Source organism: Mastacembelus armatus, chromosome 12 (genome assembly GCF_900324485.2).
Source record: "Mastacembelus armatus chromosome 12, fMasArm1.2, whole genome shotgun sequence".
Taxonomy (NCBI): domain Eukaryota; kingdom Metazoa; phylum Chordata; class Actinopteri; order Synbranchiformes; family Mastacembelidae; genus Mastacembelus; species Mastacembelus armatus.
The window spans coordinates 18,474,284-18,498,583 of record NC_046644.1 but is presented as its reverse complement, the minus strand read 5'-3'; the positions used below and the strand labels follow the sequence as shown (position 1 = coordinate 18,498,583).

Sequence of the window (24,300 nt, the reverse complement as noted above, 5' to 3'; positions counted from 1 at the left end):
TAGTTTATTTTTAAATCAGTCCCACATTCACTGTCCTGCTGCCACGAATACTGACTAGTAAAAACGTGTTAATCCGCAGCTGAAATTGGTCCCCAACTTTCCTCCAGTCTGAGTAACATGTTAAAACTATAGTGCCCAGAGGTTTTAAGAAATTAGAGATCTTTTAAAAAATATCATTTTATATGTGAGAGCTGCTGTTTAAGCATAGATACTCCAAGATACTGTAAGAAAATGGAAAAGACACTAACACATTGTTGGTTTTGGTGTGTTTGTGTGACATTTTAAAGTAAAAAACACAATCTTCATTCACCCGTTCCTGTTGATACTATTTGTTTTGCATAGGACTGTTTTATCGCATAGGTTACGCAATTCACGTTTCTATATTTGAATCTATCTGTTTCCGTTTCTGCAGGATGGGCTGCGGAGACTCTCTGGGAATGAATACGTCTTCTGCAAAAGTAAGTGCATTGTGACATTATGCCACAGACGATGTTTGATTCTAAAACAATCTATTAATACAATATAATCACCTCTTATTCTTGCACACTGTCGCAGGTGTTTTCACTTATTTCCTTACGTGTTGGTACCAAACTCCATGCACCAATAAAAGTTGCAGCTGGTAAAGTTTCATTTCAGTGCATTGCCTGTGCACGTGCCAAAGAATTTAAACGAGTCTTAAATGATTACGCCTATTTTAAGAAACTGAACTGTGCCTGGATGTAAAACTGTTCATGTAAAAGGGGGGACACTTGTGAAAATCCAGACATTTTAGCCTGCAGCACTTATCACCACAGAGATTATGAAACATGGGCTTTGCTGACTCGAGTGAACCTCATGAATAAATATTAAGTTTGAGTTGTTGTTGATGAAGGTGCACGCACACACACACACACACACACACACGGACAATGCTCCTTTATCTTTCTGGACTGTGAATTCTTATATCGGAGGTTATTATGTAACGATTAGTCACAAGAGCACTTAACTGAGAGAAAATCTAAATCAAGTCTATTTCTGAGAAATTCTTTTTCAGAAAGCTGAAAACAACATAGTTACATGAGAGCTGCAGCTCCATCAGCACTACAGCTCTTTAAACAACCTTATCACTCGGCATCTTTCTACTATTGTCTCAAAGGACCAGATTTACAAAGTGAAACACTCAGCCAGTATGTTTGCCCATGTATACACATATTAGAGAGCCAAGAATGGGGCAGTCATTCATTACTAATCTGTCAAATCCCACTCGGGGTTTGGCCCTTTTATGGTCAAATCACCTTGAACTGTACATGTTTTCATGTACATGTTTCTGTCTGTGCTAGATATGAGCCAGAGCCAGCTGGCCATCCCAGTCACACTGAATGACGTCCCTCCATCCATCGCCGAGATGCTAAAAGATGAGGAGTGCTGGGAGTTCAACATCCTGGAGCTGGAGGCAGCTACACACAAGAGGTGCAAAGATGGTGAAAAGTGAATCGGCCAACATGAGCAGAGAGACGAGGAGTACATTACTTGTTGTATTATTTCATGTAGGAATTGCTCCTGCTCTGACTTGTTTTATTAAGGCGTTACATTTTTTGGCATGCTGAAAATTGGCAGTTGGTATTTTCCTCCCTGAGGCATCTCTTGATTGTAGCTTCAAACTTCACATAAAGATGCAGTCAGGCCAAACTTTTCATTTAACTATATGGCAAGAAAGGAAAGTTCACCCCAAATAAAATAAAACTTCTCTTATTTTTAGGCTACAGCAGCTCAATAAATTACTAATATTAAGCTAATTTATTCACAGCTGAAGTGAAAATCTAATTGACTAAAAAAAAAAGAATTTAAATTAGATGAGTGTGCACAAAGAGAGGTAGCAAAGATCCAGTGATGATGCTGTCAGTTCATTCGTTGTCGTTCGTGTGACCTATGCAGACCACTGACTTACCTCGGGCTGAAGATCTTTACAAGCTTCGGAGTGTGTGAGTTCTTAAACTGCTCAGAGGCTGTGCTGCGCTCCTGGCTGCAACTCATCGAGGCCAGTTACCACTCCTCCAACTCCTACCACAACTCCACACATGCTGCAGATGTGCTGCACGCTACTGCCTACTTCCTGCGCAAAGAGAGAGTCAAGGTGAGAAGAAACACACACAAATTGGGAATGGCACAACACATGCACCTTCCTTGTAGAAGCAAAAAGTATTAGCATGACAGTAAGGGAGAAGTGTCAGGTTATAATGGCCACAGTATGACCCTACATGTTTTCAACATTGAATCCTTAAAGTTATCTTAGTATAATGTGGTGCAAATTTTGCCTTAATATGGTGTGTGGTTAAAATTCCCATAGTAGGTGGTAAACATTTGGCCTTAGTGCAGTATATGATGAAATGTTTGCTTCAGGATAGTTAGTGATGGAAAATTTTCCCTTATCTATAAGGAAATTTTTTTTTTATGTGGTGAAAATTCTGCTTTAGTATAGCATGGTGAAAATTTTCCCATTCACATAGTGTGTGGTGGAATACTTTTCCATATCTTGTCAAAATAGTTTCCTACAAATTTTCTACAAAAGTTTTTCCCTTAGCATTTTATGTTATATATCTTGTCAAAAATGTTTCCCTTAATATAATATTGGAAAAATATTTCACTTAATATATGATGAAAATTTTTCCTTGGTATGTTATGTGGTGAAGCCCCCATGGGTGCATCTGCATTCCACAGTGGTAAAAAAAAAATCCCTTAATATAGTATGTAGTGAAAATTGTACTTTAATGTACTATGTGGTGAATATTATGCCTTATTATAGCATGTAGTTATGTCTTAGTATAGTGTGTGGTTACATTTTTGCCTTATGATAATTTGTCATGAAAATTCATCTTAGTATATTATATGGTGCAAATTTGCCTTAATATAATATGACGTTACAATTCCATTAGCAAGTGGTGAAAATTTGGCCTAAGTATAGTATAGTATGTGATGCAATATTTGCTTTAGAATAGTGATGAAAATTTATCCTAATATATTACGTAGTGCAAATTTAACCTCAATTTTTTCCTTAGTCTAGTATGTTGTCATAATCTTGCCTTAGTATAGTATGTGATAAAAATTTTCCCTTTCATATATGAGGAAAATTTTGCTTTACTATAGCATGGTGAAAATTTTCCCTTTTAATATAGTGTGTGGTGAAATGTTTTTCCTTATCTTGTCAAAATAGTTTTCCTACAAATTTTCTACAAAATTTTTTCCCTTAGCATTTTACGTGTTATAGTATCTTGTCAAAAAATGTTTCCCTTTACATAATATGTGCGGCCTAATATAGTATCTTGTAAAAATGTTTCCCTTAATATAATATGGGAAAAATATTTCACTTAATATATGATGAAAATTTTTCCTTAGTATATTATGTGGTTTAAAAAAAAAAATCCCTTAATGTACTATGTGGTGAATATTATGCCTTATTATAGCATGTAGTTATGTCTTAGTATAGTGTGTGGTTACATTTTTGCCTTATTATAATTTGTCATGAAAATTCATCTTAGTATATTATATGGTGCAAATTTTGCCTTAATATAATATGACGTTACAATTCCATTAGCAAGTGGTGAAAATTATAGTATAGTATGTGATGCAATATTTGCTTTAGAATGGTGATGAAAATTTATCCTAATATATTGCGTAGTGCAAATTTAACCTCAAAATTTTTGCCTTAGTCTAGTATGTTGTCATAATCTTGCCTTAGTATAGTATGTGATAAAAAATTTTCCCTTTCATATATGAGGAAAATTTTTGTGGTGAAAATTTTTCCCTTTAATATAGTGTGGTGAAATGTTTTTCCTTATCTTGTCAAAATAGTTCTCCTACAAATTCTCTACAAAATATTTTCCCTTAGCATATTATCTTACTATAGTACCTTGTCAAAATATTTTCCCTTAAAATAATGTGTGGCTTGTAAAAACGTTTCCCTTAAAATAATATTTGGTTAAAATGTTCCCTTAATATATGAGGAAATTGTTCTGTGAAAATTTTGCTTTATTATAGCAAGATGAAATAATAGCATTTTTTTCTTTAATATAGTTTTAATTTTTTTCTCTTAAAATATTGTCAAATTTTTTCCCCTTAATACATGATGAAAATATTGCCTTAGTATATTATGTATACAAAAATTCCTTAATATAATATGTGGATAATCTTATGCCATAATATAGTATGTTGCTTTAGAAAATTTATCTTAGCATATTATGTAGTGCCAGTTTGACCTCAAAGTTTTGCCTTGGTATAGTATGTGGTGAAAATTTTCCCTTTTATATATGAGGAAATTTTTTTAATGTGGGGAAAATTTTTCTTTACTGTAGCAAGATGAAAGCATAGCATTTCCCCTGTAATATTGTGTGTGGTGAAATATTTTTCCCTATTTTGTCACAATTGTTTTCGTAGAAATTTTCTACAAATTTTTTCCCTTGGCATATTATTCAATTCAGTTTTATTTGTATAGCGCCGAATCACAATTCAATCATCTGAAGGCACTTTACAAAAAAAAAAAAACCCAACAAATCCCTTGTATGTTTACTATAGTATCTTGTCAAAATATTTTCCCTTAAAATAATATATGGTAAAAATTTTCCTTCAATATATGGAGAAGAATTTTTCCCTATACATTTGTATGTGTTGCTTGCTATATTATCTTGTCAAAATTGGTTTCTTTATTATATGGTGAAATTTTTCATATGATGAAAAATTTGCCTTAGTATAGTATGTGGTACAAAATTTTCCCTTAATAATAGTATGTAATTGTTATTCCTTAGTAGAGTATCTGGTGAAAATCTTCCCTTAGTACAGTCTATTAGTATTATTGTTATTATATGCATTATAATCCAAAACAGGCCAATTCAACATACACATTCATTAATTAACAATTCATTAACATTATAGATATTAACCAACAAGCTCTGGTGCAGTGTAGTCTCTGTGCAGTGTAGTCCAGTACTGACATCGTCTTTTGTCTATGCTGTGTTATTCAGAGCAGTCTGGACCAGTTGGATGAAGTGGCAGCATTGATAGCAGCCACAGTGCATGATGTGGACCATCCGGGCAGGACCAATTCCTTCCTTTGCAACGCTGGAAGTGAACTGGCGATCCTCTACAATGACACAGCTGTGCTGGAGAGCCATCATGCAGCCCTGGCCTTCCAGCTCACTATCCGGGACACCAAAAGCAACATCTTTAAGAACATCGATAGGTCTGTTGTAGCACTTAGCAGTGACGTTATACCCTCCCTATGCATGTTTTCCCTATACTCAGCAGGTGAACCACCATTACCTGATCCAGAGCTTTCTTTATCTTCTTCGTGCTCCTCATTAATGGCAGGAATCAGTTCCGAACACTGCGACAGGCCATCATCGACATGGTGCTGGCTACAGAGATGACCAGACACTTTGAGCACGTCAGCAAGTTTGTCAACAGCATCAACAAGCCAATGGCTGCCATAGAAGAGACCAGCACTAGTGTAAGTGTGAGTGGACTTTTATTTCTCAGTTTCCCACAAAGGTCAGAAAAGGTAACTCGTTTTCCTAACATTTGTTTTAGTCAAAGCAACTAAAGCATTTACCAAATCTCACCTATAGAGCGTGAACAGTGACGGTGAAGGTCAGGCGAACATCAGGAACTCTCCAGAGAACCGTCTACTCATAAAGAGGATGTTGATCAAGTGTGCAGATGTGGCCAACCCCTGCCGACCGCTCGAGCTCTGCATCGAATGGGCTGGACGAATCTCAGAGGAGTATTTTGCACAGGTGTGGGAGGGGCTAAACATTGTTGTCTCACTTTGTAGAATTGTTCTCATTTATAACTTTCCAACTTCCAGGCAGCAGATTTAGCTCGAGTGTGCTGCTGTTGAGTCATTGTGATGTTTGTGTGTTTGCCCTGCAGACAGATGAGGAGAAAAGACAAGGGCTGCCGGTGGTGATGCCAGTGTTTGACAGGAACACCTGTAGCGTGCCCAAATCTCAGATCTCCTTCATAGACTACTTCATCACTGACATGTTTGATGCCTGGGATGGTGAGAACATTTGTTCTGTAATATGCTGCAGTGTGTTTGCTCGCTCCTGTTTTTCTCTGTAGTGTTTAGTTATTTCCTTTTCCACTTCACTAGGAACAGTCTAGCCCTAACAGGTTCCTCAAAAAAAAACAAACAAAAAAAAAATCGCTGTGCATATTTATTGCGGAGTCTGATTGTGTTGGAAAAAGGTCGATAAACATTGCAGCTTGGACAGCAGTCTGATTGTGGCATCTGTCTCACAAACTAAGTGCCTGTTGTTCCAGGGGAAACCGTTTGCTCGGTGGAGCTTTCTTACAGGTTTCACCTCTGGTCAGTGGTCTGGTGTCTGGTTGATGTGTTGTCTGAAATCTGTAAATAGTCAATACTTAGTTTAGCTTGTTAGCAGGATAACATCTGCTACTTGGCATAAAATGTATAGCTGAGACTGACATTGGTCACTGGGTTTGCAGGAAGTTTACTTGTTGAATTTTGTGCTTGAAAAGTCAAGAGTATCAGTAACGTTTACTCTGAAGGTGCCATGACCACGTGCGTGAAATCCATCCATTAGTATTTCAGTTTGGACTAAAACTTTCTACAGCTACGGGTACCAACAAGACCCTTCTCTGGTCACACCCAGTAACTTGTGTGTTCTAGAGATAGGTAGTCTCAGAATTAGGCTCTGGCTCACTGCATGTGTCTTTAATCTACTCAGTGTTTCATAAAGAATGACTGAATAAAAAAAAAAATTATTCCTGTGCCTCCATTTCTTCATTTTCCTTGGCAGACTGCAGGATAGGGAGAAGTAGGATAAGGAATTGGGAAGGGATAGTACGGTGCTCATAGACCCACATTCCCACTGAATTTCCCCTTGGCGTAGTCTCCCCAAGAGGGAACTTGTTTACTGTCAACACGGCTCTGATGTCACGGAAAGATTCCAAATGCCAGCGGGACAGAAAGAAACTGAGGGCGTCAGGGGAGGGGAAGTCAGGAAAAGAGTAGCGAGGATGGGGGTTTACGATCACTTGGCTTGGCGAGGGACGAGCGCTCGAGCAGAACTTCGCTTACACATAAACACAAAAACAGACGTGCAGTCGATTCCAATTCACCAGGGTCACTGTCGGGTCACCGCAGGGCCGTTGTTAGTTCCAGAGCTGCATCGTGGGTCATCACCGAGCCGGAAATGAGGATGTAAACATCGCGGGTTGTGTGGGTCATGCACTGAGAAAAACTGCAGACCTAAAGCTGTGTGTGAGAGAGAGGCAGAGACCTTTGGATCCCAGAAGTCCTTTTATGTGGGAGCGGCACTGCAGAGAGTACATAACATTAGGAAGTGTACATGGACTCACATCTCACACACCCACACCCTCATACAAACACATATCTTCCTGCCTAATAGTTCATGTGCGATGATAACAGGAAGTGACTGAAGCCAGGTGCGTTTTGTCAGCTCACATTTCACTGTAGAGGTCTGTGTTTATTCTTGGTTTCCTGAAGATTTTTATTTTTATAGAAGCCTTCAAAGTCAGGTTCATATTTTTCCAACTCTGTCTCCTGTTGTGCACTGAAGGAGTTAGTGGTTGCTGTAATTGTTCTTCCTGTCTGTTCGTGAGCGATGGGGCTGAAATCTGCAGTCCACTAAATGCTCTAAATGTCTCTGTAGCACAGAGGAGGAACGAGATTTTATGCTATGATTTTGATTTTGATTAATTTTGCTCACTTGATTTGACTAAAAAATGAAAATTCCAAATTATAAAACTGTTTCTGCAACTGTTCCTCAAGACTTGTACAAAGACACTTCGGCCATTATGGACAGGATGAATTATCACAGCCACAAAACACTCTGTTTACATACAACTGACTTCAACCCACCTCAACTTTCCTGTCTCTTCACAGCCTTTGCCAGCCTGCCTGGTCTCATGGAGCACCTGTCGGAGAATTACAAGTACTGGAAGAACTTGGACGAGATGAAGTGTAAGAGCCTGCGTCCTCCCCCTCCTTCCTGACCGAATCCTCAACACCTCCTCTCGTCTATCGCTCCGAGCAGGGTAAGACAGCGGAACAATCAGTCTCTTCGGCCATGATTCGACCGAGTTCTGTGCCCTCCCAGGCACCTCCGGACATGGCTCGAAGCTGTCGGGAACTCTCTGAGATCAGACTGAACACTGGGACGCTGCTTCCATTTCAAATCACAGCCTCTTTTCTTGTGGAGTTCTAGCTGAAGGTGGTGTTCTGCCACAGGAGAACAGGTTGTCATTTGAGGCCCGCGTCCTCTCTCTGTTGCCACTTTATGGCCCAGTTAAATATTCCCAATAGCACCTCTGTGAACGGTGTGGACCTCATGGCTCACCGGACAACCTGTACCATACAGTGTAAAACTCCAGAAAGCTGCACTTTACCTAATCAAGACATTTTTATTTTGAGCTCCCTTTTTTGCTTTCCAGTTTGTTTGTTTTTTCACAGCAAATTCTACATCTGTCCGTTACTGTACAGAAATCTGGTGAATAAGATGGCGACCAAATCCTGAGGCACTAACTGAGTAATTCACACTTGTCTGCCAATATGACTGAGCTTTAGAGTTCCTTTTCAAATCGCCAACTTGTGAAGGTGTTCGAGCAGTTTGTATTAGACTTTGGCTCGTCTTGGACCAAATTTTTTTTACCAATCCGAGGTCCCAGTTGGCCCTGTACCTGTGACCTGTTGGAAAGGCTTAAGAAAAGGGAGCTCCAGAAACAGCTAAGTACTAGGGTCCAGATAGACAGGGCTGGATTTAAAGAACGTACATAGCAGGAGGTGAAATATCTCACCCAATACTCTACTGTTATGGTCATGGGTGGCCTCTACATCCTGGTCCTTTGTACACTATGAAAGCAGCCAGTGAAGAACTTGTATGTCAGAACAAATGGAGGATGAGACTTGCACTGTATCAGAGCGGTTTAACTTAGAGAGGAGACTTTCCTCAAATAATGTAAAAATATTAGCTGTTGCACACAAACCTTTGTGACACTAACTGTAGATATCTCCACAGAGAAAAAGGTCTGACCTGCAAGTATCTGAACAATATATATATATATAAGCTTTGCTATGTGAAGCTTCACTGACTGTTGCATGGTGCACAAATGGACCTCACAGCAGCCTGACAAACGAGTGTAGGAGCACCAGATACATGAGCTAGTAGCTTGTGAAACCAGCAGCTGCAGCATCTGTCTGTTGTTCCTACACCAGTCAGCTCTCACGTGATTTTTTTTTTTTTTTTTAAAGTAGATTTTTACTGTATCTTAAAATCCTCTGACCACAATTTACTTTGCAGCCACTTAAGCTCTCTGTTTTTGGAAAAATGTGGTTATTTTCAAATACTTTGGGTTCAGAATATCATAGAGACCTTCAGATCATGATGTGTCTGCCCTCTGGTGGCTGAACAGGGGCGTTGCTTTAAAAAACATGCATCATTTGCAGGAGAGCGATGAGTCAGATCAGAGCCACAGGAAGTTAAGTTTATTACCCCACAGGGACTGGGAAGAGAAAAGAGAATGATTTATTAAAGCCAGCATTTAAAAATAAAATCTGAACTATTGGCTTTAATATCTGAGAACTCAACAAGTATTTTAATACTTTCAGACTGAGCCATCTTATTCCTGCAAAGCACTTTTAAAATTTAAAGTTTTGAAGATATGATGATAGAAAAGCACTAAAGCCACATACAAACATTGGAAACTTTAAAAAATTGGAACAAAATTGGAGTTTCAGACATCCAGAAAGTAATTGAGCAGCTTTGGTGAAACTGTAATTTCTTTATTACATATTGCCAATGCTCAAATTGAATGATGGGGATAAGTGATGCAGGAGGGCATGTTGCTGTCCAGGAAACTCACATTAACCAAAGGCACAGGGCACAGAGAGAGTTTTACTGGTGCCTTATTCTTTGGTCATCTGACAGAAACAAAAATATCCTTTTATTTGAAATAGCTCATTGTCTACTACTAAAGATTTACAAGAAAAGCCATACATGTTTTAGAAATTCTAAAAAATATGCTTAAGTTTGTTGCATTAGGGTCTGTACTACAGTTTTGAGTTGACTCGATGTGGTGTCAGTTCTGTCACCACAGTCCTGATGTTTTATCCTGTTTTGTATTTTTGAACTAAGGTTTTTAAAAGACAGAAACTGAATCAGGTGAAGTTGATTCTAATGTGAATTCCAGTCGGTTTGTCACTTACGGTTTTAGTTCGCTTTAAAGAGACGTAACTAGTCACGTCCATGTTCAGTGTATTCATGATGCGTAGTTATTTCAATAACGATCAAGGTCTTAATCAACGCCTTAATCCTGTCTCACTGTTTCGGTCTGCTACTGTTGGAAAACACTGTAAACTACCTAATGTAACTGCTGTTCTTGTAAATACTCAGCCAGTATATCATTTCTGCTTGCTTTTCACATATTTTGCTTATGTACTTATGTTCTGGCTGTTGTATGTTGCAGGGGTAACTTCCAAAATCTGTTCAAATTTTTATTTCTTACAGTGACTTGAATTGTGGGCTCTACCGCTGAATGTTTGAGGACTGCAATCACTGATCATGACAAAATATTTTTGCTAAATTTCACACAAAAAAAAACGTTTAAATATTTTAATTATTTTAGAAAAGTGATGATAGACACGACAGCCGGTCGCTGTGCGCCTCGCTCTGAGGCTGCTGAGGCACAAGCAGATTATCTAACTACTCGTTATGTAATGACAATGACAAGCCTTCATCACTTAGCGATTTCTATTTCCCCCCGTTCATCGTTGACACCGATGGCTGTGGCAACGACAATGTGCCAATTCTGGGTTTTGTATAATCAAACAGAACAAACGTTAGAAAGTGGTTATGTCGTATATGGCACAGATAATTTTTCCAAAGAACAAAAGTCATCATTAGTGGCCATGAGAACTGTAATTTGTGTTTTTGAAAACTTGTACTGCCTCATGCACAGTGACGAAAGCTTTCGGTCACTAAAGTTTGTTTGAAATTTTAATGTTTAATATTTTGCTCCATGGATTATAATGTCTTATTTTGTTGTTCCTTGTCAAACACAAAATGTATTGTGAGACAATTAAAGTATTCTTAAATATAAACTTGTTTCATGAATGACCACAAATTTAACAGAAAATTCACATTTTTGGAAAAACGCTTCAGTTTCTTGCTGAGAGTTAGATAAGACTGTTAATGCCATTCTCATATCACAGCACTAAGTGTGGAGCTATAGCAAAAGGAGCAGGTCAACACGAGGAAACAGCAGAATGGCATCAACAGTCTCATCTAACTCTCAGCAAGAAACCAAATGAGCATATTTCCATAAATGTCAGTTAGACTAATGGAGAGGAATGCATGCAGGATGTCAGACAGGAGCTGTGCTGACTGTTTGGTGATCAGTCTGATTGGGAGCATGTTGTAAAAAGCTGATTTGCAGCTGCAACATTCTCCTCACAGGACAACAAATACTTTATAGGACCACAACACATTTTAGTAAATTGGATGTTGGAGGGAAAAAAACAAATCTCTACAAAGAAAACTGTGAATCAGACTCATGCACCAAACAGGATCAGGCACTTTGGACACTTAGTGGCCACTTTAGTATGTACAACTTTACAGTCTAATGAAAGTAAATACATTTATTCTTTCTATTAGACACTTAGTAAAGAATTTCATATTGAATTACCACGGTCTGTACAGGTGTACCTAATAAAGTGGCCACCGAGTCTACCAGCTAAGCTAAGCTAACAGGCCTCCAGTGTAATGACTATCTTCACATCAATGTTTAAAGGATAATGCTGGTCATTTTCTATAGTAACAGTAGTTTAACACTATAACACTACAGCCAATGGGTTGCCTGTACTCCCAGTTGTCTGAGAGTCAGACCTGGATTAGCTTGTTCATCTGTTTCGTAGACCTCCTTCAACAATGCTGCACTGTGAGACATGTTTCTTCATTAAAGTACACAAACTGTTTTCCTGCCGAACTATGTGTGAGATCTTGCCTTTGTTCAGGTCTGGGCTTTACTGATGAAGAAGCATGGCTCCCAGTGCAGCATTGAAAACACTGTTAATGAAAATGAACGTCCATGTCCTTTAAACATGTGAAGGAACATTCTTCACTTGTCTGTTTGGGATTTACTGTGTTTTTTTAACTTTAAGATAAATATTTGATTTCAATCTAACAGCTCTCTAACATTATCAGTAAAGGAACGCAACAGTCAAACATTCAAATGGTTTGTGGCACAGATCAGAAATCTCCCACCTCTGCTTGTGTAAAGGTGGCGACTGAAGGGTTAAAGGTCAGAGTCCACCATTCTCCTCCAATTTCTGAAAAAGTGCCAGGCTGCGGAGGTTAGACTGTCTTTCTCCGTTCTTCCACAGGATCAGCAGGTGATCAGTCGAGCACGTGACCAGGCCGTTCTCCTTGAAGCTCACGAACATCTGACAGGAGCACAAAAGGGACTATTAAAGCTCTGCTGTGGCACCGGTGTGAAGCAGAACGTTAGCTTGTACATAATGAGATGGTACCTGAACTGCCCCCGAGTGCCCGATCAGATCGCCTGTCAGCTCCAGGGTCCTGCTGTTAGGGACGTCCACGATCTTCTTGGATGGAGGACCAGTCTGCTTGTTTGATCGGCCAAAAGTCCACAGCCCAAAGAACCCTGCATAGATGGTTAGAGAACACGGACTCAGAACCCACTGTTCTGCACGAGTCCCTGTTTTTTCCACATTTTTACAATAAAGGTGAAGAGTGCAAAGTTCCAGAAGACATAATAAAGGAAAGGACGTATCCTGACATTCTACTTTAACCTGCAACCAGCTCGTCTTCATCTCAGTTCACCTCTGAAAACAGCAGGAGACGATGCAATGGGAAAGGTCAGGGGGAACTAAAACAGTAAAGGTCTGGGTCAGACACTAAACAATGAACTGAAATCACTATGAAGTTTAAGATTCAGCTGATAATTCCCTGCAGGTTCAACACTACAAGTGGAATCTTTCACACTGTCACATATTATAAAAGTATTGATTACAGCTGCTTTCTGCATCTTTCTATTTATCATTACCAACCAAACAGATGAGAACAAACTAGAACATTACAGTTTGCTAACTGCATAGCAGGGGCATAATTCTCCATGTAATTTCTATGAGAAATACCTTTCACGTCACATTTCTCCAATTTACATTATTTTACACAAGCCTGTGCTTCTCCGAATCTCTATAACAGATTTGCACAATTAACAAGAGCCACAGTCACAACAGCCACATTTACAGGAAACACCAGAATTTTCCTTCTGCAGTTATTGATTTCTGGTTCCTGGAGACATGAACAATAGGCAAATAATTGGCCTCTGGTCATAACGAGCAAATGATGTGCTCTCTCCAGCCAAGACGCGTACAGAGTCACCACAGCTCTATACAGGCTGCAGACAGAAAACTGCACCATCAAAGTCAGCACACACACTATGCTTTCACCCAGCCCACAGCCTCCCTCAGTGCTGGTAGAGTACACAATACCACATCTGGACTCCCTTATCACCACCTCCACAACAAGAACATCAGCTACACAGGGTCACACAACCTGAGTGCAGGCAGATTTCCTCAGCCTTTCTAAATTGTATTTACGTATGTGATCTACCACAGGGGAAAATGAGGTGGTGGTCTATGTCTCACTTATCCTACCAACAGCCTGACATTGGAGTTGACACGTGAAATCGTATGTGTGACGTGTGTGTGTGCGTGTCACCTGGAGAGGCTGGCTCAGCTGGCAAAGGTAAGTCTTGGATCTCCCACATCCTCACGCTGCCGTCTTCAGAGCAGGACATCAGCTCACTGAAACACAGACGGTGTCACACACGGTTCAGTCCATCGCCTGCTTCAATGATATTTACAAGCTGTTCCGTTCCTTAGCACTGGTTGGATCAGAGCGCAGCAACCTGCTCCTTCAAACATCTGTTTATCTGTGTTGTCTGTTGCTGGAATATCTAGAATGAGCCAATTCTTAGAAATAACATTCAAATCAAAGCAGATTTATACAGATAATGCATTAAATATGATTTACAGAAAGGGCAGAGGTTCTTGTGTGTCCCACAAAGAACCATAATCCAGCGGATATTAAATATAAACAAAAAAATACAGTGTTATTTAAACAATGAGTTTGAGTCCTGATTTATTTAGATTATCTTAAGGTATAATACTGCATTGGTACAACAGTGTACTCTACATAACAGACCACTTTTGTTATATAAATAAAATATTACAAACAAGATTAAAACACCAGTTGCTGATTGATTTTTTGCAGGATGCATCTTTTGAATTTCATTTCTGAATATGTCACAGCTCAAAATCAAACACACAACATGATGTTTCTCTATTGAAAGCCCAAACTCTCTAGAGTAGGAAAGTAATGATGTGGATGAAAACTAGAGTTCAGTGGTTCCCAATTTAATAGACGATGAAACTGGGGCTGTGCATGATGATTAACAGAAGAGGAAAAGCAGGAAAAACACATGCATGCTACACAAACCTATGCATATCATTTTAGACTTTCCTTTAGTATTTTCTTTTTGTTCTATGCATAATTTTGCACTTTAGTTGGCCACGGGCTTTATAATACAGGGCAGAAATGGTAGAGACAGACACTTGTGAGAAGAAAGCAGAACGTATTACCTGTCAGAGAGCAGCATGGTGTGTAAGACGTTAGAGTCATGTGCAACCTTCCTGTAGGCCACCACGGTTCTGGTCTGAACACTGTACACATACAGACCGCTGCCCACAGCTGCCAGGATGAGCTACAACACACACACAAAGGATCTTACGCGTCACGTTAACAAAACAAGTTAACTTTCTTGTTGCACAATAAGTATATTCATTCATTGTGCCCTCCTCACCTTTCCATTAGTGCTCAGGTGCTGAATGGACATTTCACTGGGTTTGGGAGCAGCCAGCCGTATTTCTGCCTGGGCAGAAGCGTGAGATTCCTCCCACAGGATGTGCTCATAGGCCAGAATGTTCCAATCTATCGCATCCCATAAGATCAACTCGCCTGCATGGGAACCACTTGCAAAGAGTCCATCTGAGGAAGACATGGCACCAACAAGAACTTGGTTTCTATGACACATTTCACTCAGTTGTATGTGAAAAGTCAAACACGTTTCCCTGATGTTACAGAGTTTCTTCAAAGTGACTGACCATTGACACCGATAAGAGCTCGAATCTGGTCCTGGTGGTTGGACAGGCAGCGGATTTCAGCCACTGAGACAGAGGAATCAGTAGAGACCGTCAGCCTGTAGATTACTGCAGAAAGAAGAAATAAAAATTCTTTTGACCCATGTAGTTTTCCTGTGTTTGTTGAACATTCTTGCCAATGATCAAAATCTTCTCTTACCTATCTCTTTATCCATAGCAGCTGCTATGCAGTTCTTGGGCAGCTCTATCAGAGCAGTTATTCCTACACAATGTCAAAGCACAAGCACAACATTAACTGGTCTGTGCAAACAGCAGTGTCATGGTGGACGCAAACTAGAGGTGCGCTTTTCCTTTTGTTTCCCCTTACCGGTGTCGCTGTGGTTCTGTCTGTGGCAGTGCAGCTGAAAGTCTTTGTTCCACACACACAGTTCCTCCCCACCAGAGAGCCACACACACAGCCGCTCCAGCACCAGCAAACACTGGGAGAGACACACACAGCTGGTTCAGCACAGGAAAGATACGAGCTTTAACATGCATGTACACACCAAAAATATCAAGGAAGAGAAAATATAAAAGATAATTAACCAATAGATTCTGCAATTAAACATTTCTATTTGAAATTATAACTGAGATAACATTTCAACTGGTATTCCACATCCAAAGTTGGATGACACAACTACAATATCTAAGAAAATCTACTGAGAAGATCTACTAGATCTTGCCTGTGAATAATGGCTAACAAAGAAACAAGATGTAACATAAAATTTTGATGCAGAAGAGCAAAAAAATAAAGAACAAAAGAAAACCAGGACTAGACACTAATCACATAAAATGCAGTTCAATTCAGACTTGTTTTACACGAAGTGTTATTTTTAAAAATATCACTAGGTCTGACTTTGTACAGTCTCACATTTAAAAATGATGGCTTCATTTACAGGCTGACATGCAAAACCTGCACAATTACAGAATAAGTCGCATGCATGCAAGACTACAAGTTAAAAAAAAAAAATCTCATATGGAATAAAATCTAATTTGGGAAATTACCTTTACAGAAGACTGAAGGTCTGAAATAGTCTGAACCCTGTTGCCTGTATCAGGGTCCCACAACTGACAAATAAGATTAAGGAGACTAAGGTTTGAATTACAAACAACAATTGCATATGGAAGATTTCAGTGTGTGTTTAAATTTAGAGGTGTTGTACTGTGATTTGGTATAAGGATACACTGAGACTTCTGTCTGAGGAGGCTGTGATAAGTCCAGTGTGTGATGTGAGGCCATTATTACAGGTGAAGGAGGTTATGGCTGTTATTTGCTGGGAATGGCCCCTCAGCTCCTGTAGCCTCTCACCGGTCTAACAGACAAAAAGAAAAGATTGCAATTAGTGCCACTGTGTTGTGTGCAATATAATGAAGCACAGGAATAATGAACTTCTAACATATTACCTCAATATTCCACACCAAAACAAGACCATCATCCCCTGCTGAGGCACATCTGAGGAAGATCAGATGAAAAGGTGTGAGTTGTTTCTTGGAAGTGAATATATATATGACAGAAACGCCTCAGTGGAGATGAGCACTTTCCAGGCCTCATCTTGAACAGGTTGACTAGTCAAACACTGCCAGACAATCTCTATCTGTGTGAAGAATCATTTCCCGAAGGTCCATCTCCAACTGAGAAATCTTAAAAAACACCTGTCGTAGGGCTTACCACCTTCACTTGCCCTCTGACCCTCGACCATCCACACTACTTGTTCCCAAAATCAACAGACAGGATGGGCAGATAAAAAAGAGAGAGAAAATGAGGAGAGAGGAACTGTCCAGGATACATTTTTTGACTTCAAAAGCAATCTGGAGAGAATTTTCTGGCCTTTGCCCCCGACTGCGGTCCTGTGTGCGGAGAGGACGAGACCCAGAGGAGGGGGTTATTACTTGAGGAGACCAGGCGTGAAGCAACCCCCACCACCTAACACACACACACTTAGTTCTGTTATAAATCCCAATCTGGCCACTTATGCAAAGGCACTGTACCATGTCAGTGTGCAGCATGCTTCCACAAAGCAGCACAGAGAGGAGAGCAGGTGCAAATCCCTTATATGTGTGTGCATGCATGTGTGTACGGACAGCATTAAAAGGCTTTGGATATACTGTACTGTGCACACAAAATCACTCAGTGGTGATGATTAGGCTCTTGTCATGCTCTGTAAGTTTGCTGTAGGTGAGGATCTCCTGTCAATCACAGAGGGATAGAGGCCAGCCAAGGGTAGACAGGAGAGAGGTTAGAGAAAAACAGAAAAAAGGGGAGGGTAAGAGGGGGTTGTGGTCTGCTTACCTGAAGTCATCAATCTGCACCAGAAATCGAACAATGTCAAAATGTCCTTTCAGCACCTGCAGCTCAGTGAAGCAGTTTTTGGGTTGATCCTCTCCAATGCACAACACAGGGTTTTTCTGCAGACACAGGAGGGAAAGTTGTGAAACAAACAGGCTGTGAGAGAAGGCTGGGGGTGTGGAGCAGGGAAGAACCGTAATGGAAAGCAACTCTGTACATTTAGCCAAGTATTCAACATAAACACACATTTATTTAGCTTTTTACTTCCCATTTCTGCTCTTTCATATTTCTTCTCCACTACATTTAAGAAGGATTTTACTGCACTACATTTACCTGACAGCTTTAGGTGAAATGATGAAATTTTAAAAGCTGCAGAATAATTTGCAAAACTAGTAGTTTGTAGAAAATGTGTTTTAGTCACTTTAGAAAATTAGTAGTCTAATGATCATCCCCATCAAAGAACATGGACTGACTGTTCCTCTAATTACTAACTATGTTGGGAACCACTAGTTTAAATTATAATGAACTCATAGACATCTGAAACATTAGATTCAGATTTAGGGTTTAAAGCATAAACAAAACAATTTGCAAGTTTATCACGTGTTTGTTTCTATGTGTTAGAGTGTAAAGTGTTTAAAGTTATAACTAGATAGCTGACAAATGAATGTAGTTAGTGGTAGTAAAAATACAATGTTTGCCTCTGAAATGTGATTGAATACCTAGAAAAGTGTAAATGTTGTATTTAGACACAGCACTTTGAGCAACGTTAGCTTTGCTGTGTTGAAGTAACGTGAACTTTAACGTTACCTCCGCGGAGCTTTGAGCTTCCCGACCACCGAGCATCCACCGAAACATGACTTCGTCTTATAACGACCAACGTGAGCTGAAGTAACAAAAATTACCCCAAACTAGCGACACATGTGTGAATAAATGACCGAAAACCAAAGCGCTAACGAAACGGAAAGCAAACAAACAAGCTAGCTAACTAGCTAGCATAAACATAAAAACGCGAAAAATTTATCGCCGCCTTGAGAAAGTTTTCACATCTAACGGTTCGGTTTGTTGACAAGACAATTTCACAGCAGCTAATAAAAGAAAACACTAATGCAATCACGCGTACGCTACATGTTAAAATGGTCATTTTCAGGAACGACCACAACAAACCATTCATGTGACTCAAACTACGGAAGCTGTTGATGGACACTATTAATTCAGGGCGATTATCCTAATATCCTTAACAGTATTTATACAGTATTTAAACAACCTCGATTAAATTCATTTATTTATTTCCCTGTGAAAACAAACTCGACAACATTTATTTACTTATTACTTTTTATTCCAATGTCACCTCCAGACAGACGACACAATAAATTGTTAGTGTTTCTGCACATTACACCAGTAAGCAGTAAGTAGTAAATTTGATCATGATTGGCTCTAAACTGGCTGATGTCTGAAAACCATTCTCATATTGCACCGGACAAATGTGAAAACTAGTGTTAAACCGCATCCACACCAGTGTGCACAGTGGCCACAGGTCAAACATCCCAGTGAAATAAGAATAAACAAACATATTTTAAACTGGACACGACTTCCCTCTCAAAACATGCAGAAGTCAGCTGATTGTCAGCTCTCTGTCAGCTGTGTTAAATAGCCAGGTGCCATTTGTTTTCTTACAACTAGATGGCAGTGTGTAACAATCCCATGAGATGAGAGGAAGGTTCAAATCTCCTTTGGACAGGGAAAAGCAAATATTTGTTTGTCTTCATTTAAATTATAAGTAGAATTAAAATAATGTATTTGATTCTTGTGTGTAATTTCAACATTTGCTATCTCAGTCCTCTTAGCCTCCTCTTATTTCTTTCCTTGTCCCCACATCTGCATTAACATTGACCTCCATATCTTTTTCTTCCATTCTCCTCCTCTTGGTGCCTCCCCTGTTAACACACTGAAACACACACACAGTCACACATCACCCTATCTGTGTCTACTCCTGCTCCCCCGATTGAGACGACACGCAGTGTAGGGCCTGTGACCTTCATGGTGGCTCAGATCTGCGGCTGGCACTGATTTCTGATTTAGTGTCGATCCGCCGCGCTTGTCAGGGGCTGCAAGGTGCTTTCCATGCGGTAATAGAAAAGCTCAAGGGCAGCTAGAGAAGGGAGGAGGGTTAGGGAGAGGGATTGGTTGAGGCGGAGTGAATGAGTTTTAGATGTGAGGATGGGTGATGCTCTGGTTGTTTAACTATCTGTCAGATATCTGAATAAAATGGTCAGATAAGTAGACTCTAAAGAAGTGTGTTGAGTCAGTATATAGTTCACTCAAACAACATGAATGGATGGGCTTTGAGGACAGAAGCAATAAGACTAATGTCTAATGACTAGCAGCTCTGAGGTGCAGCGTTGCTTTGATAAAAATGCTAAATATAATATGAATAATATTTATATGCAAAACATTCACAAATTAGCACAAGACAGAGCAAACTACAGCAGAGGTTTGAGGGTTTTTGGTCATAAATCAAAGTACAAACCTGATGATGCTGCTAGAGGAAAAATCAGGTGATCATAAAAACTAGCACAGGAATATCTGTATAAACGTTATGGCAATTCATCTAATAGATTTCTCTAAAAAACTAAATTGTCAATTGGCAGTGGGGGAAAAGTCTTTGGATCAGCAAAGTCACTAGGATTTATTCTCTGGGGACTGTGGAGTCTCCACAAAAACTTCAGTGTTCGAGATACTTCAGTCTGGACCAAGTGGCAGGCCGACAGTGCCATTACTAGAGTCATGCCTGTACAGTGGCATGTCCAGAAACAACATAGCAGCTGCAGTAAGGCTAGTATGGTGGAGAGACATGAGGTGAGAAAACAAATTATTGGCTGATGATGAGAGAAAAATGAAGAGTTAGCTAACAAAAACAGGTGGGAACAGATGAGGAGGTAATGGGAAGAAATGTGAGAAACGAGTGTGCGGTTCCTGAGTGCAGCAGCCTTGGTCTGAAGTAGACAAGGTGTCAAATTTGACCAATGGCAGGAATCAGCTAAGAGGTGAAGTCATGATGCGATGGCCAGCAAAACACTCACAACAGTAAAGCCCAACAGAGAGTCAGTGCAAAAAAAAAAAAAAAAAAAAAAAAAGTCAGGCTGCTCCAGCTTCCTGTGCTTTAGTGCCTGATCTCATCCCCCTCTCTCCAGCCTGTAAGGAAAACAAATGGTTATGATGATTGAAAAGGAATTAAGCTGTAATTTAACAATGGCCCAACAACGGTATTCAATAACAGGGTTCCTCCTTGGCTGTTCGGAGGGGCCTTGTAGAAGAGAGAGGCTCATCCCTGACCAACACACTTCACTGTCCCTCTTCATCAGGCTTTCACTGTGTTCTGCTTTACCTGCTGTGGCCTCCGCCTCCACACCGGATCTGCAGCCGGTCCACGACCAGTGACATACCGGCTTTGTCCATCAGACTTCACCATCAGTGTTGGATGTTATCAAAATTTGATTTTCAATAGGTTTTCATGCTACTGCCACAATTTAATGAGAGAAATAGGAACCTCTCACTTACCCCTTAGCATTTTTCAGGAATTCAGGTCTGGTGTATGATTGGAGGAACAACTGACCTATAAGGATTTATACACATGATTAACAACGCAGACGTCACAGAGATAGAAATTCACAGCCTGCCCTGAAATAAACTCTTCTACTTCTTCTACACACTTGTGACTTTATTGTGTTAAGTGAAATAACATGTTTTCTTCTATGTTTAGTTGTTATACTTACCAGGTCTTTCTAATCCTAACTAGCCAGGAGAAATTAAAAATACATCCAAAATCAAGGTCTGGTCTGAGGAGGATAAAGGTTGATAGTTCACTCACTATTTAAAATGTCAATGAAAATTATATGAGTAGCAGAAAATAAACCACAAAATGGCTCATGTGAAGAAAGGATGTTAAGTTTTAATTATCAATAGTTTTGATTCTACCAGGACAGAAAAATCTAATTCCATCCACCTCATTTTTGTCAGGGTGGAGGAGGAAATCTCAGATCTGCAGATCTAGATGAAACCTATATTCGTCCACATGACACCTCTGAAGGTTCTTTTTTTGTAATCTGGGTGAACATACCCTAAATTTTATATGCTGTGAATTATGCTATAACACCAAATGAAAACAAAGACGATGTAGATCTGATTTGAATATATATGACACATAATCCAGAGGATGATGGTCTAAACCTGATCAGGGAGGAGGTCTGAACGTATTCAAGCCTCTGTCACTTTGATTTGTCACATGTGTATGACTGTAATTGGTGTGTTTCAGTCATCATAGGTTAATTACCAGCCTTGACCTATTACACTGACACATACAGACACTCACACACTCTGGGCATGGTGGTGGAAGGATTAGTTTTCTACAGTCCTCAGAAGTTAGAAGACCCACAGTACAGCACCATAGTGTAAAGCTGCCAGTTTTCTTTTACTTGGTGTCATCCTCGTCTCCGTCTGTCTCCAGCCCCTCCTCCCCTCTCCCTCCCCACCTCATCCCTCCCTCGTTTGGTGACCCGCTAATGTTCTGTTCATTTTCTCTTATGAATAGATAATGGGCAAAAATCAAATCTCTTCATTTGCATGTAATACAATTAAGACCTTTTCAAACAATGACAAATGGAGGGAGCAGCGAGATGTAAGTCAGCCTCATCAGTGCGAAAGCAAAGACAGCCTCGCCAAACCTCTTCCATTTTAACGAAAATTAATAAAACCTTCAAATGGGATTTTCTCGCCGCCATCTGGAATAACAATCACCAAGGCACTCCTAGACTCTGCCTGTCAAACAAAATTAAAGTTCTCATGAATTTGGATTCATTACAGGAATGTGAAGCCACCAGCATATACCCCAAAACCTAAAGGATTAGATTTGTCCAGAGATCAATTTTCTCCTCATTACTGCTTGATTTAAGGACACACATTGGAAACATTATTTAGAACCACGGTGGTAAATGTTTTGGTGACTTTTGGCCTGATTCATTTGGAAAATCGATCCAGGTTTCTGATCATGTTTCATCTGCCACTGTTACTCAGAGGAAGGTTTACATTTTATAAGTGCTCACATGCACATATGTACATTAAAGCAGGTTTTGTTTGTCTTTAAGAACAGTCTGGATCAAGTCTGGAAAGGATCAAATGTCATAAACAGCCTACAGACATGAAGGGGCATTGATTCTTTCATCTGTGTGTCAGCAGGAAAATGAATAAGTGCATTTCCTATTTCATTGTATTGAGACAAAAAAGTGAACATATCCAAATTAACATGAGGCTTCATGATCATTACCAGGCTAACTGTTTCCCTCTGTTTCCAGTCTTTATGCTAAGCTAAGCTGGAGCCAGCAGGCAGTTAGTTTACAGGTATATTTATTTTCTCATCCAAGACAGTGAAGAAGCATATTTCACAAGAGGTGCAAACTATTATTATTTTCTTAAAATAACTGCAAAATCTTGGACCTGTGCAGGTTATCGTTTTTGTTTCTAACACAAAAGCATTTTCATAACTGTAAATTCACACAATTTCATTAACGCATCTTCTTCTAACACACAAATACAACTATGTGGATATACATACAACGACCACATTTGCATCACACATACGAGCACACATAAAAACCATCTCTGTCTCTCTCGCACGCATACACACAAACGCACACGGGAAAATTAATGAGCTCTCATTCATAATCCAGGTTAGAGAGAGCCATATTCACCCTTGGATGGTTTATTGACTGATTTCATTTATTTGTGTGGAATAAATAGGAGGTAAACATTGGCTCGCTCTCACATTTTCCACGACACACTCGCTGCACAGCATTCTGGGAGAAATGATCCCACCAGCAGCAGGGTCACTGATTGGCTACCTCGTCAGGGTGTGACAAATTACCCAATGAGAAATAGGTTACCCATTTCCACAAACTAATTAACCTGGGTGATAGTGAAACAAATTATTACATTTATGTAATATTATTTCACATCTGTCGCCAGACTACAAAAATCTTTATCCCCATGTTTCCCTGCCCCCTGATTACTTGTTCTTTGTGATTATAAACACATCCAGATATTACAACAGCACCACCCATACGAAACTATAGCACATACATGAAGATTGTATTATTGTAAAGGCCGTAATGTTATTTAAGGGCTTTAAAAACCTGAAATTAGTCAAAAAATAAATATGCATTTCTTTTTTTTTACCAGGGATAATATGTCAATCAGTTTCCAACATGGGGTCAGGACACTTCAAGGGTCAAGAGATGATCAACAGTACAAGAAGTAAACAGGGAATATGTTTGTTGTTGCTATGTTTTCTCTGCTATTTTTATTGTGAAATTGCTAATAAGTCTTCAAACAGGTTAGGAATGACTGAGGGAACATATCTGACACACTAACTGCAGGACACATCCATTCCAGTTTAGTATGGTGTAGTACACAAATCAATTTGTTGAAACATAGAAATATTAGGATTAGGAGAGAAAGACAACATTACAAACCTAAAGAGCTACTGTAGATATAAACACATCAGTCAGATACGAGGGCTACTATTAGCATTGTACTTCAACTAGTCAAAGAGCAAGAAAAAGTAAAGAAATAAACAGTGAAATCTAAAGAATTAACACGTGTCAACGTGTCACGTGATACAAATGATTTCCAGCAATTTACAGGATGAAACCAGCTGCTTAATGTAGCCGAAGCAAGTCATTGTGTTTAAATAAGCACGAATCCGTGTCTTAAGCATCAG

At 39.6% G+C, this 24,300-nt stretch overlaps 2 protein-coding genes and 1 long non-coding RNA gene across 11 annotated transcripts in view; 1 reads left to right on the top strand and 2 right to left on the bottom strand.

Moving 5' to 3' along the window:
- The window catches only part of pde8b (phosphodiesterase 8B), a 42,778-nt gene extending 32,411 nt beyond the window's left edge, over positions 1-10,367 (top strand). For 3 of the 4 annotated variants that reach the window (XM_026297038.2, XM_026297036.2, XM_026297039.2), the window contains 8 exons: positions 413-458; positions 1,320-1,449; positions 1,915-2,113; positions 4,995-5,212; positions 5,341-5,485; positions 5,598-5,765; positions 5,902-6,031; positions 7,904-10,367. In XM_026297038.2, coding sequence (XP_026152823.1) covers positions 413-458; positions 1,320-1,449; positions 1,915-2,113; positions 4,995-5,212; positions 5,341-5,485; positions 5,598-5,765; positions 5,902-6,031; positions 7,904-8,013 — 1,146 coding nt within the window. In that variant the 3' untranslated portion in view covers positions 8,014-10,367. The remainder of the gene's footprint in view (positions 1-412; positions 459-1,319; positions 1,450-1,914; positions 2,114-4,994; positions 5,213-5,340; positions 5,486-5,597; positions 5,766-5,901; positions 6,032-7,903) is intronic. The other variant, XM_026297037.2, reaches the window with a different exon arrangement.
- LOC117152707 (uncharacterized) lies at positions 381-5,101 on the bottom strand. The gene is made up of 3 exons (XR_004463182.1): positions 4,965-5,101; positions 1,928-2,092; positions 381-1,436 (listed from the first exon to the last, which is right to left on the bottom strand). It is a non-coding gene; the product is annotated as an uncharacterized LOC117152707 (long non-coding RNA).
- wdr41 (WD repeat domain 41) lies at positions 7,285-18,698 on the bottom strand. Of its 6 annotated transcripts, none has more exons than XR_003295034.1 (15): positions 18,336-18,698; positions 17,532-17,647; positions 16,646-16,694; positions 16,426-16,554; positions 16,247-16,309; positions 15,570-15,681; positions 15,402-15,464; positions 15,206-15,310; positions 14,905-15,089; positions 14,684-14,805; positions 13,761-13,846; positions 12,545-12,678; positions 9,880-12,457; positions 9,390-9,519; positions 7,285-8,239 (listed from the first exon to the last, which is right to left on the bottom strand). XR_003295034.1 is itself a non-coding variant. In XM_026297041.1 (14 exons), exons 1-13 carry the CDS (start codon positions 18,381-18,383, stop codon positions 12,317-12,319), a joined length of 1,353 nt encoding a protein of 450 aa, XP_026152826.1. In that variant the 5' UTR covers positions 18,384-18,698; the 3' UTR covers positions 7,285-9,519; positions 12,279-12,316. The 6 variants fall into 6 exon arrangements, 2 of the variants coding, with proteins under 2 accessions (XP_026152826.1, XP_026152827.1); XR_003295033.1 differs by having other exon boundaries at positions 7,285-9,519; positions 9,880-9,937; positions 12,279-12,457; XR_003295035.1 differs by lacking the exon at positions 9,390-9,519 and having other exon boundaries at positions 9,880-9,937; positions 12,279-12,457.
- Positions 18,699-24,300: the final 5,602 nt, after the last annotated feature.